Source organism: Rhea americana, unplaced genomic scaffold (genome assembly GCF_003343005.1).
Source record: "Rhea americana isolate MKP2758 unplaced genomic scaffold, rheAme1 scaffold_64, whole genome shotgun sequence".
Classification (NCBI taxonomy): Eukaryota; Metazoa; Chordata; class Aves; order Rheiformes; family Rheidae; genus Rhea; species Rhea americana.
This window is the reverse complement of record NW_028186801.1, coordinates 1,565,960-1,590,392: the sequence shown is the minus strand read 5'-3', so window position 1 is coordinate 1,590,392 and position 24,433 is coordinate 1,565,960. Positions and strand designations below refer to the sequence as shown.

Below are 24,433 nucleotides of genomic sequence, written 5' to 3'. Positions count from 1 at the left end.
AAAAAATGTGAATAAATTAATAAAAAAGCACTTAGAAACAACACCAAAAGGATAGAGACACAGTCAGCTTCTCTTGCAGGTGGTCCTTTCAAAAAAAAAAAAAGAAAAAGAAAAAGAAATGCTTTCAGTTTGAATAACATTCCAAATAATCTTCCCACTAGCAGACAAAAGCACAACAGTGGTATAGTACAGTAGAACATAGGTAGAAAGAATTTTTCCCCAGTATTGCTAAAAATATGAAAGCCAATCCTGCAAGTYTGTTTTCCAAACACGATTTGACCCCTAAAATACCAGCTTGCTCTTTGGAAAGCAGGTCTGCCCACTACATAAACAGCACTTTTACCTCCCCAAGTTCTTCATGACCCTGTTCTAARTAAGTAGTTTCCTTAATATCAATTGGTTCAGGATCAACGTAAGAATCATCCTGTCGCTCTGATGTGTCACTGTCRCTTTCTTCACTTTTCCCCAATCCATCATTATCAGATTCATCATGATCATGATCATTTTCCTTATCAGATTTGTCAGAGTACAGGTCTGGATCTTTAAACTGATGCCTTTCAATTTCACTGTCATTTAACCTACAAAAAATAAAGACAAAATGAATATTCAACTCCACATTTTTGTTTCCAAAACAGGTTCTTAACAAAAATACAAAGCATTAATGTCGCTGAGTATCAACATGGAKCTGGCAGCAATGTCAAACTAGCCTTACTGAAGTAATATAGGATGCACTCTTGGCACTGAAATGTTATACGCACTGTCTAGTTTCCTTATATTTTTRCCTATTAAACTCTCAGATTAGTCTTCCCTATATTTCACCACATACTGGCATGGATGTAGATCAAAAAAGTCTGGAAGTTCACTGTTTGTTGGAGAAGAAGTTATGTTTGGTAACACTTCAAATAACTTATTCATAATATTTGTTTGTGCAACTGCACGAGTAGACAGCTAACCTAAATAACAGGATTCAACTAATTGTTGCAATAGCACAATAGCATAACGGGAAAGAAGCAGAAAGACTTCTGCAGAGTTTGGATAAACAGGATTGCACTAACAGGGTGGGGAAATGGCTCTCTACTTAGGAGAAAAAGATGAAATAATTAAAAAAAAAAGACATTCTTTAATTAAAGTCGTATTTCAAGCAAGTCATTAATTGGCAGGTAGAGAACATTGCCTCTTCKCTCAGATAGTATAAGTAAACATTGATTTTTTTTCAAAGATAAAGGAGTTGCTTCAGGTGAGAGTTAACCTTCTTAAGTTTTTTGACCAAGCCACAGCAGAGCATGCCTCAGTCTTTCTGGGAGGCTCYGCAACTGCTTAACCTTAAGTAGAAAATGTGTAGGGTAGTGTTAATACAGAGCTAAAACCACCCTCTCCTGTCAACCTCATTAAAAYTGAGCCTGAACATTTTTTGTTGCTTAGATAGTTAAATACTGAACACTTAGAATAGGCTACGTGCAAAAAGCTACTTAATTAAAACATTAGTCTTAATTAAGCGCAACAGCTGTAACTAATTGCTGTGATTGTAATATGGGCCAACTGAAGAGTTCTTATCTACCAAACCAGAACATGAAGACATTAAATTACTATTCATGACTACGGATCTTCAGCTGAACTGTACAAAGTAATTTTGTTTTTTCATGAGAAAATGGAAGGAGCAGGAACTTCCACCATGAGAYTGTTTGGTCATGTGGACAGGGCCATGAATTRGATCTGAGGCAACAATTTGCTTTTTCTCAGACTRTTTATGCCAGAAAGAATCATGTTTYTCACAGTGCAAAGCTTTACTCACCTCAAACACAGAAACATACTTTAYCAGCAACACAAACTTCCTGCCCACCCAGAAAAGACAGACAGGCAACCGACTCTTCATATATGTGAGGGATTATTCAAAATACTTTTTTAATGTCAATTGGAAGTATATTGAATTTGTGGAAGATTACTCAGAAAAATCACAAACAGCTCAAGCTTCAGACCTAGTTATTTCAGATAAAGGAGTATACCTGTACTTTCTAAAGCACTTTGCTGCCACAATCAAGGTGTTTGAAAACACCATTTATCATGATTGTTTAATATTATTTTTATGAGAAAGTTCATTATGCTCCCAAAAATCCAGCTGGAAGCATTTATTAAACAGAACAGGCAGTTACTCAAATGTACTTAGACACCGGATGCCACATAATAATTTTTTTTCACTTTCTGATACCAAAAAGGCTGAAGAGATCTAGGTGTAAGAATTCAACTTAGTGCTGTTTTTGAATTGAATGACTTAACATAGTGTCTGAAGTATTATTAATTCATCTGACAATTCAAAGCTAAAACATACTGAAACTGTTTAAATAACTAYATTATTCATACTTCAACCAAAGACCAACAACATATATTCAGATCTACCAACTTTTGTCACACAAACTTCACATTTTCAGGTGAAGCAGACATAAGAGACCAGCTTGAGGACACCAAAAATTAAACATTAACAATTGAACTGAATATTTAAAACTTACAGATATGATATCCCACCTTGAGTTCCTTGGATCAAACTTTCCTCTGTACCCATTTTGCTTTTACAAACAGAGCAAATAAGGCATCTAAAGGGAATTCAGSAGCAAAAGAAACTGTAAACTTAGAAGGAGATTCTCCCTCTGGAAAACTGAAGTTATCACTATGAGGTTTTGCCAAAAGGACAATCAGGTTTAGTAATTATTTTACTTACGGGAAGTTTTCTCCACTGTGTAAGTTGTTAGCACGAAGCAGACCATAGAGAGAGACATGTGTGCTGTCTGCTGAAGAGTTCAAATCATGTTCTTTACCTTCCCTAATCATTGTACGTTTAAGCAGACTTGAACATTTCAAAGCCAATTCCAAAGCATCCATCCAACACCTGCCTAAAGACAGATTTGTTATTAGAGTAAAAATTAAGTATTTGAGCTATACAACTTCAGTTTCCTAATTTCGTAGTCCTTTCTCGATCTGTTTACCATACCATCAAAGGCACACTTCAATGGAAAAGKAGTTGTTCTATGTTTCATGCATGGGATTTTTTTTATAATCTGGTGACAAAAATCTGGTGGTGACAAAAATAACTCATAGCTACCCAGCTCTGCTACAAGATATGTTTCAGGGTAGAACAARCAGGGTAAGCTATGCTCCTGTTACACTATATTGTAGAATTTCTTCCTTTAGGTAAGTATTATGGCTCCATCTAGGCCCTATCTRTTGGATTCCTCCAAAGTTGCCTGCACCATACTCTAGTTTTGAACACTAAGTAACTTCATCACTTAGCAAAATTTGCCAATGTAATACAGTAGCAATGTGAAAAAGGCTCTATAATGGTAACATATAAATATCATTTCAATATAAARCTTTGGATATTGTAATTTTTTGCAAAAAGTCATGTAACTAACAGAAAATAATTTGTTCATTCTTTCCATTCCTTATTTCTTCATTACCCTGTATATAATCAGTTTCCAACTTTGCAAGTCATTAACAATAAATAAAGTTTTTAAATATAATAATGAAAGCAACATAAACTTACGCTTAGAGATTAGTTAGAATAAATAACACCAAAATGCCACTTCTCCTATTCTCTTTCAACTATACTATTTTTTTAAAAAAAAAACACCTCTTGATTTAAAGGCAAATAAAGTGCTACTTTTAAAGTCTGCACAGGTAAGCTTAATTAGCCAACAGAAGGAAAGCAGCTGCTAAAAAAAGTTGCACAACAGTCTTAAATTCTGTTTCCCTTTTATAACTTTTCAAAATGGTTGCACTAACATTGAGCACCACCTCCCCTGTGATGAAGAGTTGTTACAAAGCTGTATTTTGAGGGAATTATTATTGCAAGAGCTCTGAAATGTTACTGCATTTTATCATACATAAATAGCTGCATTAGAATCAAAGTATGTCCACATTAGTGAAGAAAACAGGTTGAGTATTAGATAAAAATTAACATAATGAAATCCAAAAGTTCCTTTCCTCCTCTACCCARCCATAGCAAGGGAACTGTATAGAGCCCAATGAGTTTCTTCAAGTCAATCTTCTGCTTTAAAAAACACGAAAAACTTCTAGTATCAATACAACCAAATGTACTACACTAAGAGAGAGCTTTAATAACTATGGAACTGCAAACACAGAGCTGTAATAGATATAGTAAAAGAACTAAAGCCATCTTTTTTCTAACAAGTTCTCAAAATGTGGAAAAATACTAATATTTATTTACCATCTGATTCTGAAGCAGCTCGGATGATCAAATAACTGCTGGGTAATGGCTGGGTTATAGAACCAACTGCTTCACCTTTTGGACCCTTGAAACACATAGAACAGAAGCAACAGCATTAGATATTCAGTTCAAGCTGACACAGTGCAGGGCTATTTGCCGTCACTCAGCACCATCTCATGAAAACATGAATGGAAAGATGGACAGCCCTCTTTTACTGGATTTCTTCTTCAGGGTCTTCACTCTAAGTAGCTCCCAAATTCAAACCCACTTTGAGGAGAAAGATCTTTGGCATTCAGACTTGCAAATGCTCTGCTGATACCACTTACAGCAGGAAGACAAAAGCATCAAAAAGAACCCCTCAGGGAGTGACCCTCACTTTTAAGGGATTACAGAAYATAGAGAGATTGCAAGGGACAAGCTATTCCTTTTTAGCTCAGTATTTGACCTGAAGGGGTGAGATTAAAAGCAACCAGAACAACAGGCACTTCTATGAGGAGGCTAAAGAGAAATCTACAACAAATGCTGTCAAGTGGAATAGCCTCTTCTTTTCTTTTTTTTTTTTCCTTCTCTCCTCAGAAGCCAGCTCTTCTCCACTCCCCACTCTGGTGGGGATGAGAGCAAAGATTCTTCTAAAGATTCCTAATAGGATGCTATGGTTCATAAAGCACAGCAAGACACAAGGGCAAGACAAACCATGGCAGAGAACAGGAGGCCCTTTTCAGTGATCCACTCCATGCTGCTCTTACATGACAACGCGCTTGGCTTCTCAGCACTGTGCTGTGCTCCAGGACTGCAAGTTTTCTGCCTGCCCTTAGAAGACAGATAAGTCACTCACTCTACTTTTACAGAAAATGGAAGATAACTCCTCCCACCCAAACACTAGGTATCTCTATAGATTCCCCCTTCTTCCTTTCTCTTCAACTTCTCCACTATCCAATAGTCAATTCACAAAATATTTAGGTGCCCAACCTTAGACTTCAATGCAGCTGGTGCCCTCCAAAAAGGTCTATAGAAGGCTCTTAGATGCTTAAGTCCCTCTATAAGGAGTATCAGCAGGACACCATGACACTGTGTTCAATCAAAGACAGAGAGAGAATTTAAAATGCCAAATTTTAATTTTCACAATGAAGCTTTGTGCATTTTGAATTTAAAAACTATTCCGGAAGACCCTTCCATTTTTGCCAAGCATTGTTTTGGAATAGAATACCAAGCAACCACTTTAAGGCTCCTTTGGAAAGTTTACCTACGGAAACTTTAAGACAACTGACAAGCAAAGAGGGCTGTACAAAAAAAAAAAAAAAAAGAAGGAAAGAAAGAAAAAAAGAAAAAAAAACACTTGAAGCTATCACTGAAAGCTGTGTTAAGCCTGCCTAACTGATGAGTTAACACATTTTGGTCTTGGTTGATTTCCCCAGAGAAGCCTAATGAAAAGCTAGTACAAGGCTTAGAAGAGGGAATTTGAAAGCAAGCAGAAGTTTTAGAGCAAAAGCAGGTAAAGGCAGATATTTTAGAAGCAAGCATATGAAACAGCCAAAACATTTCTGAAAGTGGGAAGGGAAAGTAGCAAGGAGTGCTAGTGGCACTTATATACTGATACACACAAGCCAGTGCTGGTGTAAATGATGTTCAGTAACTTCTGAATAATAAGTACAGAGTAACAGCAACCCAGGTGTTAAGAGATTACATACTGTGGCCCTCCTTCAGAACGAGCTGAAAGGTGCACCTAYGAAAAGTGTTGGGTGAAGGGGAAATATGAGCATTAGGCATTAACTATACAAAAGCCACGAGAGACAACACCATGCAGGAGCACTCCTCGTTTCCAGGGCAGATTGCTGACTAGGCACGTGGGGCAATGATCTAGACTGGTGTCACGGGGAGGGAAGGCACCGCACGGCGCAGTGCATCACAGCGCAGCAGGAGAGGTGGCGCAGTGCTGCGCCAAGGCCTCAGCCATCACAAGTCCTCCAACTCTCAGGTTACACAGCATGGACTAAGGGCAGAGCTCCGCCCATGAGACCTGAGTGTAAACGATATAGTAAACTATGCACCAAATAACTGTAATTTGGGAATGGTAAGATTGCTGCTGTGAAAAGGGTATACTCATAGGTGCCTTGACACTGCAATCATTAGAACTGAGCGAATTTGCAGTGAACATTTAAGTAGACTGACTTCTTTTGGAATAACTGCTTGTGGATCTCAATTTCCTGTAACTGATCGGTGTTTCAAAAGCACCAGGCATTTTTTATTTTGATGTCACAAGCTATGAATTCAAAACCAATCATCTGTATATTAATACTCTTCATGAGAGAGACATTAGTTAGTTTCCATTGGTCAGGTGACTTTATTTGAACTGTTTCTGTTCCTGATAAAATGACTGTACAAGTACTCAAATGCAAGGTAACAGCTAAGTTTAAAATTCCACTTCCATAGATTAAAAAAACTGCTAAATTTACTTCTTACAGAATAATCATGCCCATAAAATTCAAATGTCATGAACATTCATAGAAAGTAACAAAAATARATAAGCAGTCACACTTTTAATTAAATGTATTAGCGAAAAAATATTTTCAGTAATTTTTCTAGGTAGCAATCTCAGAAAACTAAAACGGCATCAGGCCTCGGCACGTGAAAAAGAATGAGCAAGATACAGTGCATCAGCAACCCTAAAGCGCATGAGGAACATCAAAGACCACAGCAATAGGCTTACAGGAGCATGTTAAGTGACTGGCCTCAAACTACTGCAGAAGAGAATTCGCAATTGCCAAAAGTGGGAAGCGTGTTCAAGCAAGAAAAYCTCCTACAGTACTTACACCTGTGTAAGTATTTTCTTGCAGTGCCATTTTCCTAGGCTGATGGCAAACAAGGTTCATTTCATCTTAGACTTCAGGCTTGTTATGGTAAATCTACTCTATAAATTAGTCATTCGCTATTATGATTATGAACGTTTGCCTCACAKTAATAAATCTTTAACTAGGAAGTTATAGTTGACTAGGAAGACAAAGCAGAAAGTTTCAAACTTCAAGGCCTTTCATCTAATTAAAACTAGTAATTCTCAACTGCAAATAGCCATACCAAAATGAACAAATGCCACTCCAGCTCTCAGCACATTTAGAATGGACAATATTAACTTGTTCAGGTTCAAATTTTGACCTACCTTAAAAAAGTAAAAATCTGGTGGGCCATGTCCTCTAAATTATAAATATCTAGTTAAAAAAAACAAACAAATCCATTTCTCATTGCAAAGCAATAAAGAAATATAAGACTGATCTGTGATCTTCTGCAGACAGGCCACCACTTGGCAATGTACGTACACATGATCATAAATCATTAAGTCACATCAACACCACATCATGAAGCTTTGTAAAAGAGCATGAGGTTTGTGTTCTGCAAATGTGAGATCACAACCAATCAGTGAAAAATCCTCCTGAGGAATATTAAAATAGAATTATTCTAAAAAGTAACAACAAAAGATTTGATCTATGTGTCGTAAATTTCGATAATACTGATAACGATAATACTTCAGGAAGAAGACCTCAAATAAACATCAGGAATTACACTTTGACTAAACTTCCTGGTCTGAGATAAGGAAGAAGTAAAAACAGTGTAGTGCATTCCACAGATACCACAGCACCACATCTATATCAATAAAAAGATTCACAAGACACAGTCTCCCAACTAGTATTTGTATTAAGACACATGTCACAGAGGACATGCTTATTCTTTATGACAAGTGCATTAATATCGTACAATAATTTCAACTAAAACAAGATGTCATTTCAGGAGGTAAATACATTCACTTTTGCTATGCTTCCAAACACCCTCTCCCTGTGTACACATAAAACAAAGCCTATTAGTTTGTTTATTCAAGTATAAAAAAAAATAGCAAATTTTGAAATAAAGATCCCCATGATAAACTGAAATAATCCTTAACTGTGCAAAACACACTAGGCTTTTCAACAATTATGGGCTAAGAACTACTAACAATGTCATGTATGACATAGTAAGCACCAAAAGTGAAGGAAAATATTTCATCTTTCTAAAATTTCAGCAAAAAAAAAGGAACATAAATAAATAATGATATGTAATATATACTACTATTGAACAAGGTAGTCATTTGAATGGTTTTATTACATCCTTAATAATAGAACTGGAAGCCAAGAAATGCTTATAACCCATCTCAGCTCTCACTTCCTTTCTTAAATGTCCGATCCTACATAATGACTGGAAGATCAGATTGGACTGATCTAAGGTACAATGCTATATACTATACTCTTCTTCTGTTCACACCACTGTCAAGGACTGAACTAATCTCTTTAATGGTATCTCTCCATACACCACACTTAAAGCTATTTAAGCATATAGAGCAGTGCAAGCTATATAGCATAAATCAAATATTTTTTATAATGAGGAAGATTAAATGTTGAAGTTTTACATTCAGAATAGACAAACCACTTAAGCTTTAACAGAATATTCAGTTCAACTTTCCATTAAAGGTTGTTTTCACTCATAGCTGGTAATGCTAATAACATGATCAGTTCTTAATGGACGACCACTAACCTTTACAGCCCATATGGACTGTTCCAAAGGATGAAAGAGTTTGAAACAAAAGCCATCTTTTTTAGAAGGTCTCTCAATCAGTTCACAAGCGTTCAGGAGCACTGTTCCTACCCACTGGCCATTTTTGGGAGTTTTGTAAATAAGCAAGACTCCTGGTTTTAGTACACACCACAGCTTGGTCCAGCTTTTTAAGGTACCACGAATCTAAAAGACAAATAGTTAAAATTAAAACTGAGTGAAGCCAGTAACAAAAACATCTCCTCTAACAAAGAGTAATTAAAATTTAATTTACTTAGTAGCTTTACTCCAAATATATATATATAWAAAAATGTATGTGTGTGTGTGTACACACATACCTACATGCACACACATATCCAGATCTGTATGTATTTGGAGATTTAATCTGAAACYTCCATGAATTTTCCTATTTGGAAAATATTTTATCACTAACATAACATTAACATAGATATTTATATCTTTATATATATCTATATCTTTGAAAGCAGAGTTCCTCTGAAAATAGATCAAAAGTCTGGTGAGAAAAACAGAATAGTTTYAAAATAACAGATCTCTCTCATATATATATATATATTTATGAGAGATATAAAATATTTTTCCCTTGGATAAAATCTCTTATAAACAGCTGTTAACTTCATTCCATACATGATAGGAGAACCTTTCAAATCCCCAAATTTACATATCTGATTAGGCTGCTCACATCAATTCTGTCAGCTCTGGAATTCAATTCTTTCTGCAACTGCAGAACTGAATGCTAATCTATGTCTGAGTAGTATTCTTAGCCAATTTCCTCAATTTTACAAAAAGCTGGAGAAATTTTTCTCAGAGAAACTATCATTCAGAGCTAATAAAATGAGTAATGGATTTTCCTGTAAAATTTGCAAGAGATGTSTTTACAAATGTAAGGAATTAAACAAATAGATTGCCTTACAGATAGTATTTAGTGTCATCAAAAGTAAGAAATTAATTTTTCACCTTTTATGCAAGTRTTAGGGGACAATTAGTTCTTAAGAGAGGAAAGAAAAATAACAAGGAAGAGATACATAAAGAAGTCTSTATTCAAATACCTAACATACCTGAATGACTCACTACTGCAACAGAGCCTAAATTCAAAGTGCGAAACAAAAGGACAAAATAAGAGTCTGAAAGCCAACTCATCTTTGCTATGCAATTGCTATGTATACTACAGAGATGCACGTGACTATGGTGACTGCAGTAAGTAAGAGCTCGGTTTACTCCATTATTCCCCTAGAATTTGAGCAGAAACACTCTGGGATGCAATTAACAGCTCCTGTGCTTGTAGAAAAACATTAATCAGCATCTAAGAGATTGAGCCTTTTCTATTCTGGTGAGAAAGCAGCCAGCAGATGCTAGATCTTCAGCTCAGGTTTCACACTTAAATTCTGACCTTCAGCCAGTCAGCCATAACAATAACTGATGGGTCTGTGATAGTGCTAAGTAATTCTTTCGTAGCTCTCTTCTTCTCCTCTCTGTAATTTTTCTTTTGAACCTGTAATTAATAATAAAAATGTTTATAATGCCACAGACATAAACAAGTAATCACAGCACAAAAGGTCACCTATAAATATGAGTTAAGGAACAACCTTCTAAGTTTAATTTGCAATACAGGTACAGAGAAGTAGCTTTGAAGTACAAYAGAGTGACTTCAATATGTAAAAGACTTTTCAAGACTGGCTACTTTAGATTCTTCTGCAGTTTGTTTTTAAGWCTGAGGATCATGAAAACTCTTATTAGAATCACAGAAAAACTTCCTTTCCTGGTTTAAGTAAAAATCAGAGCCAGATTCAGATTTACAGGTACATTATCTTGTCAGCCATTTTCATTCACCAATTACTTTCCCTCAACAGTAGAAATTCATGGTGGTATAATCTCCCCTCCTTTACTGGCAAAAAATATACATTTCTCCTGCCACATTATSTGTCACACAGTGCAGTTCATTCCTGCTACTACACAGGGACAAAGCCAGTAGAAAAACTGTAGGCACTGCAAGTTGTAACCTTGAGAATTCCTTTTACCATTTCACTGCATGGAGTAGATTATATCCTGAGGTCCTTCTAACCTATATTATCCTATAATTTTCTCTCACTCTAAAGACTACATTACAGAAGCCCATACTCAAGTTAATAGCACAGTAAGATTTGAAAACTGAAGAGCATCAACAACACTCCATCTCAAAATACTTTGATATTCCACAGAGGTCTCATCACTACTTGGCATTAGTTTTCTCACTGGAGAATATGGTAAAACTACGTGAATATGTTTACAGTCTATGTGGAAATACTTTGAAATTGATTCACCTTGAGAGATTCCTTTTTTGTAAGCTTGCTTGAAGATAAAGAGATGTCCTTCTCCGAGCCATTGAAAAGTTTGGATTCAGACTGAAATTCACAAAATGCAGAATAAATAAGAGACAATAATAGATACCAGGATATACTGCTGCTTCAGGCACTTTCAAGAAAAGTGTTTAAAATGCATAGGTAGGTTTACAAACATCCATTCATATTCACTTTTCTTCTGTTTCTTTCACATAAAAAGTAATATGAAACATCTGTTTATGGAGTCTTACCTCATAAAAATTGTAAGTGCAAAAGGAGTTTGATTTTTCCAGAAGCTGAATTATATACAGTAAATATTTAGCACAAACTCTGTTGCTCARGTGTCATATTCTTGACTAGCTAGGCATTATTTTGGCAGATAGAGGATTTCAGGGTTTTAGGAAAACCCTGGTATTTAAACACCAGGGGAGTCCACATGTCTGTCATATTCCTTCATCCCCACCCCCCAGTCCCAATGCCTTCATAACTTGACAATTCTTCCAGACTGATTGCTATAAAGGCACTTACCCCATGACCCATGAAGGAAAATAGTCTCTTCAGTCTAGAATTTAATCTATTCTATAAATTCTCAGAGTACAGCTGACCACTAAAGCTACTTGCTGTGCTCCTTCCTTCCCAGCCTTACGATCTGACTATTTTTCAAGTCATYTTAGAGAAGCTCACAGTGCCACTAGATAGGGGAATGAGACACTCCAGGTTGTTTATAAAACCTAAATCCTCATTCATGATAGGAAAATATGCTGCCTCAGCACCACATGATTTCTTCCACCCTTTCCCCATGTCTTACAAAGTTCAAAGTTTATTCCTTTGCATCTGTTGCCTACTAGTTAAGAAGGAACTGAGGCCAACCAGATTTCTCCTGGGATCCAGAGGACGGACATACAGACAGACAGACAAAAGAAAAAGTCTACCACAGAGTTATCTCCTGACATTCCTACTGCAATTCAGGGAACACTGAGCACAGATCAGCTACACATATGATAAATTACAAAGAGTTTAGATTTGGTTCCCTTAGAGTTCCTTCCTAGGGGAAAAAAGGGGGGAAAAGGGGAAAAGAGGAAAAGGGAAAGAAAGAAAGCACTTTTGAAAAAGCTTCTAAGCTTTGTAAATTCAATGACAYGGAAAACTGCTTCTTAGTCTAGTCAACGTTTCTGAATGGTAATCTGAAATCTCACACTACAACGCAAAGTTTATTCACTGAATTTCTATTGTGGAGTAAAATGATAGTCAAAAACATACAAGTATTGAGAAAACTAATGGCTTAACGTGATAATAAAAGTAGTGCCTTTAAATATCATTTTTGTCCTAACACACAGATCACTCAAACCGAAGAGATAAATATTAAAGAATTACAAACAAAATAGACAACAATATAACCTTGGTCTGACTTTGTCGCCTCAGAATTAACGGTTTACAAGGGTCTATTTAGACAAGGCTATTAATTTGTTATATTTCCCAAAAAGTCAAAATAGTCAAACAAGCTTTTATTTGTTAAGTGCCAAAATTAAGCTAGTTTTATTTCAAGGTGAAGCACTGTTATTTTGAGTTAACACTAAATTAGTTTTTCCTTATTTGTTTCCACTGTCATGCACAAAGCATATTGTCAGAAAAAGAACCAAAAAGATAACTGCAATTAATGGCAAGAAGTAATCCTGCTGTCTCAAAATCATTTCAGCAATTGGTGCTTCTGACTTCCATATATATCTTGGAAGAAGGAAGGAATCCTTATTATTAAAGATATGCTCTTAACACTCTAAATATAATTTTAAGACAAAGATAGAACTTGAAATTTAGTAATTTAATCCCTCTGTTTTGAAGTTAAAGAAATACTGTACTTTAAACGTAGGAACAGAGGAGGGAAAAATGCTTATTGCTATCTCATAGGAAGAAATAATTGAGTTGTTATGCAAGATATAACAGAATAACTTAAGTAAAACATTCATAAATAATATAGTTGCTCACTAACAGAAAGCTAATGCAATCTAAATTCCATAAATAGTTAGGCCTCCAAACACTAAGTATCCCAAGTTACAAAAATTAATTTTCCCAGTATCAGTCTTCAAGCTCACTACTATGACACTATATTCACCTGTAGAATAGAATCTGGAATAGGTTGGAGATTCAGATATTTTTAAGCTAATAACTGTCTCAGTGCTACCTGCACACATGATAAGCAGCAGGGATCCAAATGTAAAGAAGAGAATATTTTAAGAGAACCAACTGCAATTCCCAGTGAGGTAACTTTATACTAGGTTCTGGGCAAGTCTTGTTACTGCTTTTCTCATCTATGTTTAGAAAGAAGAGATGTTACTTAACCTCCATAGCTAGGACAGCCAATTGTCATCTTCTGTTTGTTTTATATTATTTGTGGGGTATAAAGGAACCACTAGGCTTACTAACCTACACACAGTTATTGCAAAAAAAGAAAAATCTACATTAGGATAAGTAGAAATACCTGTCTCCTCTTGGATAACAGAAAAATGCAAGTAAACAAAGTAACAGCAAAGTATACAGAGATTTAAGATTCTGGAGAGAAAGCAATCAAGAAAAATAAGCACAGGGAATAAAAAAAACACATTAGGTAGTAAGAGGTGAATAATTAATAGAGTCTGAAATAAATCCAAGTTAAAACAAACAGTTTTAACTTGACTTCCAAATCAAGAATGATTTCGAGAATTCTGACCAAAATATTACATCGGTCCAGAAGCAAGCTGAACAGTAAAGTACCCTTCCCCGAGCTCCCTGACCAGTGCCACTCTAGGGCGGGGTAAAGCCGCAGGCGCSGCGGCCGCGGTTCCGATCAGACCCGCGACAGCCGCTCCAGGCCCGACTCCTCCGCTGTGAGGTCAGCGGAACCCACCTGCCCTTCCCCAGGGCAACGCCGATGACGTCATTTAAGCAGGGAACCGCTACTGGAAATCTTCAAGTCACTCTGATTTTTTTCAGTATCTATTAAACATTTGTTTTAAATGGAGGAAACAGCAACTCCTCTTTAAGACACTGATATATGAAATATTTTTTTAAAATGTGTGCAGAGACCCCGAGTGCATCCCCTCTTCCTCCGAGCGGCTTCCTCGCCTGTGCCTAAGGGCAGCTCTGATGTGGTGCAGCTGTTTAGTGTTGGATGAAACTGCTATGAGAAGAGCTCTGAGAGAAAGCAGTGAGAAGCAGGCATCTCCCCCACTTCCCGGGGAGCTGTGTTTAAGCTCAGCCCTTTGTCCTAGCCCGAGCTAACGTTACAGACACGTCCGTGTCCGGCCTCATACCTCATTGATCCGGCCCCCAAGGATTTTGGTCGCTGGCTTGACCTCAGCCCTGCTTCATCACCAGGGACTTGCCTGGCAGCCTGGGCTCTTGGCTGAGGCTGGCTGCCACCAGCAGCCCAGCTCTGCTCACCGTGCCCGGCTGCTGTGGGACCGTGCTCCTCCTTGGTAGGCTCACCTTCCCCTAGGGAGCAGCCTGCTCCTGCTGCACCCTGACAATTGGTTTTAAGCATCTGTTATCATGCTCTTCCTTTGTAAAAGCCAAAAAGCCAGTCGGTGCACCAGCAGAAAATACAAACATGCATACTTATATAACTTAAAGCATCTTTAAACTCTATCCTGTAGTGATGCTTCAGGGAGAAAAACATGCAACTTAAACTCCTCAGTTCAGTGATCAAATCATACAGAACTTCCTCCTTTGCAAAATGCAGTTTCTCTTTTTCTCTTAAAGACATTAAAGAAACCTGTTTTATGCAATATTTAATAAAAATAGTTTTACAGAACCCCACATTCTAAATACTTAAAGAATACTAGATAAAAAATTAGTGCATTGACATGCCAGACACTTCTTGCTGATCATTCAGACACTGGAAGAGGAGACCAGGGATCACTATATAACAAGAGCAAAGGTCTTTTTGGTTACTCCATGGTAGTCCATGTTTTCTTCCTTTTTAAAGTTTAACTCTCCCAAGACGTTAGTGCTGTTTCAGGTGACTGCAGCGYCTGTCTCTCAGTTCCAGTATGTACTGTCTCAATTTTCACTGTRTCTCAATAAATAAACTTACTTTCTTCTTAAAAAAAAAAAAAAAATCTCGGAACTCTCAGAATAAAGTGATTATTAATTTGTCAGACTCCTGCCGTTTCCATTTATATAAGACTGCCAGGGAGTATAAACATGCATAACAATTATATGTAGTTTACTGTACTACTGACCACACTTTCGTTTGTGCTCTCATTGCCTCACAGAAATGGACCTTTATACATGACTTCTGAGGTACAAAAGCCCTTTCAATAAACAGAACAAAAGAATACATGCAACTACGCTTTAGATTGCAACTTTGTAAGTGATTAAAGCYTTTCCAGTTACAGTTTATTTAGCATTCTTGTAAGAAGATTTGCTACAGCTTAGTGAACAGAAGCCTCAYCTACATCTTAAAGGATTGTAAATTCTGCTCCATACAAAGAGTTGGTCTAAATCTATCCTTACATTTGGCTAGGCAAAACTGGACACCAACATGACAGCAAGAAGAATCCACGTTTCCTTTTCACTAATCTGGACTGTAGATTTCCATGTGATGTTACTTTGAGAACTGTATTAATAAACTTGCTTTAATCTTTATCTATTGCTAAACCTGAAGAGAAATCAAGATTACCTACAATAAAAGTTAAATACATTTCTATTTAATAAAAAGAAAAGGTATTCAAATCTTTTGTATGCTGACATTTTTAAATCAGTTCAAGGCTGCTTTCCTTACCTTGCTTTTTGATATAGARTGTGCCGGGTCCTCTTTACTTTGTGACACATCGTCCTTCCCTTTGTCAAAACCTTAGAGAGAGAAAAAAAAAAGATGCCGTTGTTACAAACAATTTGCATATGTTACATTTTACATGAGCTAGTCTTTGAAATAAGTTTAGCAACTTGTCTTTAACAAACAAATGCAAGCAAGTCAGATATTTCTTTAATAATGTCCCATATCATTTCAGCATATAGCTTATCACAAAGATTCTACTGAGATTTTTTTAAATTAACATTGATTGAAAARGTAGTTTTCAAATGATGCATACACACACAGGCAAAGTTAATACCCACTCTAGGCCAGAACAGCTATCATATTTGGATGGTGCTGCAACTGATCCAATAACCTGACCAGTCAAAACTGTAGTCTGCAAAATTTTGTCCTTCCCCTTGCCCCCAAACATTCACTTACACATATACAGTGCAGTACCAAACAAAGCCTTGTTCTGTTTATTTCCGTAGCTAGAAATAATCTGTTAAATTCTGGATGTGTGAAAGCATATCTACAATATAGATTCAGGCTACCAGCTAGTTTATTGGAAGAAAATAAGAAAGACTGCTTATAYTAGCCTTGAATTCATACTTCAGCTTGACATTGCATAGGTGTATGTATGAAGCTTTACATTAAAGCAATCCAAATCCCACATTTATTCTATTTGAAAGATTCATAATATAAATTCCACATTTTATCAGGATCCAAAAAGCAAAGTGAAATAACAGCTGTAGCCAGTACGTGTGTGACAACGGAAAGGAGGTCAAACTGCTAACAGTGCTGTTACGCAGCTGCTGCAAGCCACGGAAAAGCACACTATCACCTCAGTGTGTATTAAGGAAAAAGAAACTGCTATACATATGAGACATCTTAGTAAACCATTTTGCCTGAACCAGGTCTGTTCTAGTGTAAATTCTTATAAAGAGGAATAAAACAAATTTCTCAATGAATTTACCTAGGTAAATAAGAGATGCCACCATTCACATGGCTTCCAGATATAAAGCAGACAAATATGAACTCATACACAAGTTTCAGGAATAATCCTGCCAGCCAAAAAGCCTTGCATCACTCCCGAAACCAGAAAGAGTAAGCCTTAGCCCACCAGAGGGCACTACATCAACACAGAACTTGTAAATAGCCACCAGTGCTCTCCTCAGCTTCCTTCTCTAGGCTGAAGGCTTTTGACTTCTCCAGAACTGGAAAAGCTTTATAAACTCTCCGCAGCAGTGTTGGGTAGCTTGTGTTTCTGACGTGGGATGTTTTTGAGAATTGGTATCTTTGCCCTTCCACAACTTACACGCTCAGAAATTTTCAGACAGCACAGACTCATCTATCACAAATACACACCTTTGGAAGTTACACTGAGTTACAGAGGCATTCCTTTGGTTTTTAGATTACACAAGACATTCTGGATTCCCCTTAGTTCTGGTAATCAAGATTTTTAAATTTAATACCTTTTGCAGAGATTGTCTTTGAGTATAAAATTTTTTAAACTGATCTTTAAAAATGAATGATACCTCATTTAAATTTTATACAAAGAAAACTACATGACTTTACAGAAGCCCTTCTGTACACACTTTATTGAACCTTTCCCTTACAACATTCTTCTATCCAACTAGTGATGAGTTTGTTCAGGTACTAGAAACCTATAATGTGGGAGAGTACTTCACCTCAGGGAAGGAACACCTACACAGGCAGAAGATCTGTAATAGTAGTACTGAATCCTGAAAATAAAAAGGCATGTCAAGGTCCAGAGGCTGAAAGTCACAGTTAATGTAACACCAAGTACAAAAGCACATTTTCTACAGCACAGGTAATCAGGTGCTGAACCAACAGCAAAAAAAAAAAAAAAAAAAAAAAAAAAAAAAAAAAAAAAAAAAAGTTGCTTCAAACCTTAAAAGGGCAGAACTGCCTTAGTTCACCGAGAAACTATTAAATTTGATGTTGGTTTTAGGAAGTAATGTTTTTCTTTTCTCTTTACTCCCAACGCCTAAAAGAGAGCCTCAACTAGGAACCAGGTTCCACTGAAAACGTAACGTAGAAATTTTCTAACGACTTTCCGTCTTTTTTATATACATATACGGCGTGTGTGTACACACGTACACGCCTTAGCAACTAGAATCAACAACAGCAAGCTACATCAGGGTTGTACTTCTTAAAGCAGCTATAATTCACAGCTTGCTCCCTAAAGCAGAGCTGCTTTAATGACATTACACATTTTTTCCTAACGAGCCTTAAATCAGTCTCACCAAGCRGCAAGGAAAACAGAACGAGCTGCTCTGTACTCAAAGCATCAGACACAGCGAGCAAAGTTCAGCCATGTCTCCCTGATCTTCACCTTCTTGCTTCCAGTATCTCCAGTTTGAAAGATGCAAAGTCACTGATTGATAAATATGTCACCACACTTACTGCACCCTTCCTTAGTTGTACGAACAACAAAATTAAGTCTCAGAGGTTTTTACAGGTGAATTTGACTACTGAAGACAGTGTTCCAGAGTCAGAAACACTTTGCAATACACCAGTTTATTACAAAAACTACTATCATAATCCAATACCCTACACTACTCATAACTACTCTCTCACTAGAAGGAATAAGCTAACTTCAGAATACAGATGGCAGACTTCTCTCCTTGTGATAAAAAGTAGGTTTAAAACACACACACACACACACACATTTTATACACACACACACACACACATATATATATACATATATATAAAAAAACAGCATTCAGTTGCTGACCTAACCACAACCTCACTCAGTATAACGCCTTTGCCAGCAAGTCTTCGTTAAGATGGAGGTATCCAGTACAGGAAATGGAGCTTAACAACAGCAGTTTGTGACTAATGCCTGCAGGGAAGTTTGTACCGAAACACTACCAAAAGCTATATATGAGCCAAGGTGGGGACAATATACAACTTGCCTTGGAAATACTTGTTCAAGAAAACAGCAAGATCAGAACAATTGTATTCACAGGATCAAAAATAAGAAGTACTGTTTTCTCCCTTCCTGCCATCAGCAGTGAACTGCAAATTTCTCTACGGACTCCTGACAAAGATAATGGTATACCTGATAAAAACGCTGCAACACAGTGCTTTGTGCTATTGCACTTTCTGTAGTTTTGTTAGCCCCAAAGATACTGAAAGTTGCACTTCCTGATATGAAATGCTAACACAAAAAGTAGCTGAGGTCACTGTCTGGAGCACAAACACTATCAAGGTATGAGAGACTAGAGACAGTGTCTAATAAAAAGAATATTCTTCAAGATTCTCAGCGTTTTGTGATTCTCATCAGTGTTTTCAGCTCAATATTTTAATTTTCTTACCATTTTCAATCCTATAATCCAATTGCGAACTACTTAATAGGATAATCTTGGCTCACATTTCAATGCAAAAATTCAAGTGCTGAAATCCTTTTCTGTGACTTCTTTCCTATTACCACTCTTGGATTTGCGCATCATATTCTACCTGAACTCATGAGATCAATCTTCAGCCCTAACAGAGAGAGGAGATGGCAAGCAAGTGCAGTTTAACCCAATCTTCAGAGCTGTAGATCATGCCTCCAGTTTTATTTCAAGCATTTATAGATTTTTAGAAAAAAAAACAAAAAGATAAAAAAAAAAAAAAAACCCACAAGCTTCACTGCTGTAGCCGCTTAAGGGATTCTGGATGTTCTGGATGTCAGGGACTGCGTGCAGGGCAACACTGTGTCCCAGCACACTTTCCCCAGTGCTCGCCTCCTGGTCTTACTCTCACAAGTACCACKCTCGCATGCTCAGGACACTTCAGTTGACTAACAAGGCTACTCTCAAGTCTGCTTTTTGCCATCAAATCAGAGAGCTGACTGAAGGCCTCCCMGGCCTTATGTGCTCTGAAATCTGGTCCAAAACCCAGTGGAGTTTATAATACAACCTCCAAATCCACTGGAACCTCTCCCTCACCATGCTTTTATAGGGAGCACTCAGCAAATCATTCTTAGACTTGCAGACTTAAATTTAAATGGAGACTTGTGAAGAACTCTCAGACAGATAGGAAACGTTTGATGGCTGCATATAACTTGCGCAACCAGAACTTTGCACATGCAGGGTGTCGCTGGAACAAAACCAAAGGCTGCTTCTCCTGAGACCGAGCTGGAACACGTCCTGCCAATACTGAAGAAAGGAATCTGGCCTTCAGGAAAGGATCAATACACGCACATAAYATCAGCGTTCAAGCAGTGGAATCCTTAGTATGAAGCCTGCAGTACAGCAACTTTTCAGATCAGAACTGTTAAGAAGTTAAGCTTTAAGTTAAGAAGTTTCAATTGGGAAGGATAACTTTGTTCTTTAGTTGCATCTGCAGTCTGTCCCTTCAGTCTTCAGAGGAGAAAAAAAAAAATACAGCCCAACAACCAGGCAACATCTACATCTCAAAGGCTGATTTTGCAGCTCTCAGCAAGTATCATCTGTAGTTAGGATATCTTAGTGAGAAAAATACATCAGAAAAAAAAAAAAACATATCGCTTCTCAGTACCAGCAAACCTGTTTTTATCTAAAAGGTAAGAAAGAATTACCATCTATTGGAGGCTTTAAGAAAAGGAACCAGCAAAATCAATGCTGAGTTGTGCTGAAGTGAAAAGACCAAAAAAAGCAAGCCAAGCCGTAACACTACTGACTTTGAAATGAAAGGCAARGAACAAACTGATTTGATTAGTGGTGTGAATGCAGTTTTAAAGACCAAATAATTGAGCTAAAAAACTGTATGCTTCTGCAAGAACTGCAACCACTACACTTAGTAGGAGATAGAAATACCAGTGTTATAAAATAACCACAGCAGGAAAAAGAAAAAAAATCTTCAAGATTTGAACACAGGAGAGAATAGCACTTTCAAAYAATTGTCAAAAGTTTGTGGACAACCAGTTTTAACAATACAATTGTATATTAGCTACTTTGTATTCTTTCATCATTTTGAAACTGCAGTCAACAGAAAGGCAGGCAAAGGCCTTGTAAGTATTTTCTCACAGTAATGTTTTCTTTGTAAACACTATATAAAGTAAATTAATAGTAACCACAGAATTTCCTCACTGTAACTACAGGCAAGCATATTTTAGACAGGCAAAAATAATTCCTTGCTTAGCAGAAACTGAAAGGCCATACCTACCAACACATTCRTATCGTCTAAATTATTCAGATAAATGAAAGACTGCAATCTGTTAGTTATCTGGTTTAACTTCATTTTTTCATTATTTTCCCCTCTATTTGTTCATTTCAGATAAATCATTGCCAACTTACAGACAGTGATCAGCTTTAAGGTACAATCCCATGTAGGAAGAAACCTAACAGGAAAAAMTAATCCATTTTTGTTTCAGTAATTACCAGACCACATGCATTTATTTTAAAGGTAGGGAGGTTTTGTCTTGCTGCCAGCTCCATACTTTCGAGCTTTACTTGAAATCTTTATTTTTTTGTGCAGCTATRATAAAACACAGCATCAGATTCTTGGTGGAAGACTAATCAGTTCCTGAAGCACAGTGAGGGGAAACATTGTATGACAACGTGAGGTTTAACAGAGCCTGGTGTMCCAAGCAACTGCCCCCCCCKCCCCCCGCCTGCAGCAGCAATTGCTGCTCCAGTGATCCTGCAAGCCAGCACACGCCAGTGATGCAGAGAGCTCCCAAATCGCAGTCCGCAGCCCCCGAACACCGTGCACCCCAGCTGTTTTCTATGGACTAAGACTTACAAACTCAGTGACCTAAGCTGGGCATACAATAAAAATTGAAAGCTTGCTTCTCTTTCACTATTCTGGTCCTACGGAAGGATGCAGCAAACCACGCATGCATGCAGGCACAAGACAAACCACACGAGCAGAATATTTCTGGTAAGAAYACACAATTTTTATTATCTTCCTTTTCAGAAAGATGTGACCTTGAAGCGCATTTTCAAGGACCCAAGTTTCCTGAAGTGAACTCCTGAAAGTCCATGCATCAGAAGCGTATATTATGGAGAAATGACATTCTAAAATTCACTTCAATATCCCAGTACTGATTTTCAGGAGACAATAAATGTGACCAAAAGGAGATTCAAGCCTTTTCCCAGTGTTAAATTTCTAATACTACAGAGCTACACTGGGAGTTTAGCAAGGTTATGCTCTTAGCCTTAGCTCATTCCTTTTGTCATTTTATATCAAACCACTGATGACATGCATGCAGATTCTTCAGCAGTCATGGCCAAATTAAAACCTTATGCAAGATCTTACTATTTTAACGCAAGGTCTTGGGGGATGGGGGAGTGGAATGTTTTTAAACCACATCACAGAACTTCAATCATAAAAGTCTAAAATAGAACCACCAAAAAACACTATTCAGTCAGCACCAAATACACAAATCCTTTTTAAACGGGTATTTGCTGTGGTCTAAGCTAAACTATTCACTTGCCTATCTACAACAACTCTTGGCACTACAAACAGCTGATATCTAAATGCAAGTAATATTCTTTCTGATTTCCTGTGCACAGTTTCTACCATCTCAGTAGAGATGCAAATATCTCAATAAATTATTTTCATTCAAGTTGAAGAGCTTGAAGAAGAAACTATACAGTACCTCCTGTACATTAATAAAAACAAGACCAAAACAAACCTGGTAGAGCAGGAGAAAGTTCATTATAGCCTCCAAATGAAGCATTCCGGACAAGTTTTCGGCCATCAGGTCTTGGGGAAAACACAGATGAAATCCCAGCATATGAGGAAAACCTACGTCGCGGTGGCCTCTCTTCCTTCATGAGTTAAGATGTTTGTGTAAGGATTATGTTCGCTCTGAAAGCTGGTTAGCATTAGCTGGCTGGAACAAGAGTGTTGCAGTAACAGCCTTTTACCTCACATTCTGATGAGTAAGATACAAAAGGGGGAAAAAAAAACACACAAATGAAGGGCACACGTGAAAAATGCAATGAAGAGACTGAGGTTGTCAAATCAGCAACAAACCAAGTAAYACTATACTATTTTCAGCAAATCCATTAGAACCCTTAAAGCAGAACGGTTTTGTTCCAGCTTCTCTKTTCCACAAATGCACCACATCTCATTCCTCGGTACAGCTCCACTTGGGGTTCTGTTCACCTCTGCTTTCAGAGCACACAACGTCTTATTTAGGATTTCATGATTCCTTACATAAACTCCCCTTTCCATCAGTCTTTCAAGCTCCCAAACATATACTGCACAAAGAATAACACAGGAGCTAATGTGCCTTCCCTGTTTGATACCTTGCTTACTTAAAAATACAGTACRAGAACCTGAGAATGGAGCCAATGAAACTTTCCTGTTTAGGCACAAATAYAGCTACTTTTCATTAACTGATGACTGAGGCTTCCATATCTTCATTTTTTATGTTTTTATTTAAAAGGTATGGTGATAGCTCTTTCCTCTTTAAGACTCTGCCAAATTAAAGTACACAAACCAGCCTAACCTCTGAAAGAGTTGCACAAAATAAGCTCCACAGAAAGCTGTTTTTTCTGTGTTTTTTTAATTAATGCCTTAAATACTTAATGCAATGAACAAAGCACATAAATGAATCAACTGTTCAATCCAGAACTTTTCAAAAATCCCAGTAAATTATGCTTCAAAGCTAGAAATCACATGATCAAAATTGTTCTGGCTGGTAACTACAAGAACGAAGTCACACAGGCTTCCCCCTACCCTCCCTCCTGTATTACTCTTGTAAGATGAGCCGTTTCTTAGCCCCGACAGCTAGCATGCAAGGCCACCTGCTTCCATATGYGGCATTTCCTTCCTGCCTGGTGCTTCTTTGCTGATTGCATTTTCCCACCACATAATATTTCTAACAAAATAGATTTCAAAACCTACCCTGTTTGCTGGAAAGCATAAAAACAAGGCGCTAAGGATTGTCTTGAAAATACAAGCTTATTAGTGTGCCCCCTCAGCCCGTGCAAGAGGTCTATGTCTTCTTACAAAGTGAAATACATCCCCCAAATCAATTTGATAGTAACATGAATTTGATTAATCCTCAAATAATACTGTTTACTCCAGATGCTTATGTAAACAACTGTACTATTTGTGGCTAAGTAATTTCAGTTCACACTGGCTCAAAGGATAATACAGTAGACTGAAGTGTTCTATAACCTCTGTGAAAGTTAACTGTGCAGTGTGTGTGTGTGCAYATTTCTATGTGTGTGTGTGTATATAGATTATATATCTATATACATAAAAAGAAGACATGTATACAAAATACTGKTTTTTTTCTGATTATGAAGTATTGCAGCTCTTTTCCATGATGCTATGAATCACTAAAATGTCTTCCCACCTCTTTTAACAGGATAATGTCCCAACATAAGCAAAAAAGAGAGGGGGCAGGAAAAAGGTGAGGTGATCGAAATACCCAAATATGAGTCATCAATAGAAAGCATTACATGCAGTACATAATCTTGTTTCTTTTGTACAAGAATTGAAATAGTATGGAGAAGAAATGTCAGAGGTCATAGCATATGATGTGTACAGGCCTATCTCCATTTATCCATTACTTTG

At 37.2% G+C, this 24,433-nt stretch overlaps 1 protein-coding gene across 5 annotated transcripts in view; it reads right to left on the bottom strand.

Moving 5' to 3' along the window:
- Window positions 1-24,433, bottom strand: part of OSBPL8 (oxysterol binding protein like 8) — a 71,788-nt gene that overhangs the window by 18,413 nt on the left and 28,942 nt on the right. For 4 of the 5 annotated variants that reach the window (XM_085320465.1, XM_085320466.1, XM_085320469.1 and 1 more), the window contains 7 exons: window positions 15,890-15,960; window positions 11,113-11,193; window positions 10,203-10,304; window positions 8,777-8,980; window positions 4,220-4,304; window positions 2,714-2,885; window positions 344-578 (listed from right to left, as the gene is read on the bottom strand). In XM_085320465.1, the coding sequence (XP_085176591.1) occupies window positions 344-578; window positions 2,714-2,885; window positions 4,220-4,304; window positions 8,777-8,980; window positions 10,203-10,304; window positions 11,113-11,193; window positions 15,890-15,960 (950 nt within the window). Of the gene's footprint in view, window positions 1-343; window positions 579-2,713; window positions 2,886-4,219; window positions 4,305-8,776; window positions 8,981-10,202; window positions 10,305-11,112; window positions 11,194-15,889; window positions 15,961-22,535; window positions 22,779-24,433 lie in introns of all 5 variants that reach the window. The other variant, XM_085320467.1, reaches the window with a different exon arrangement.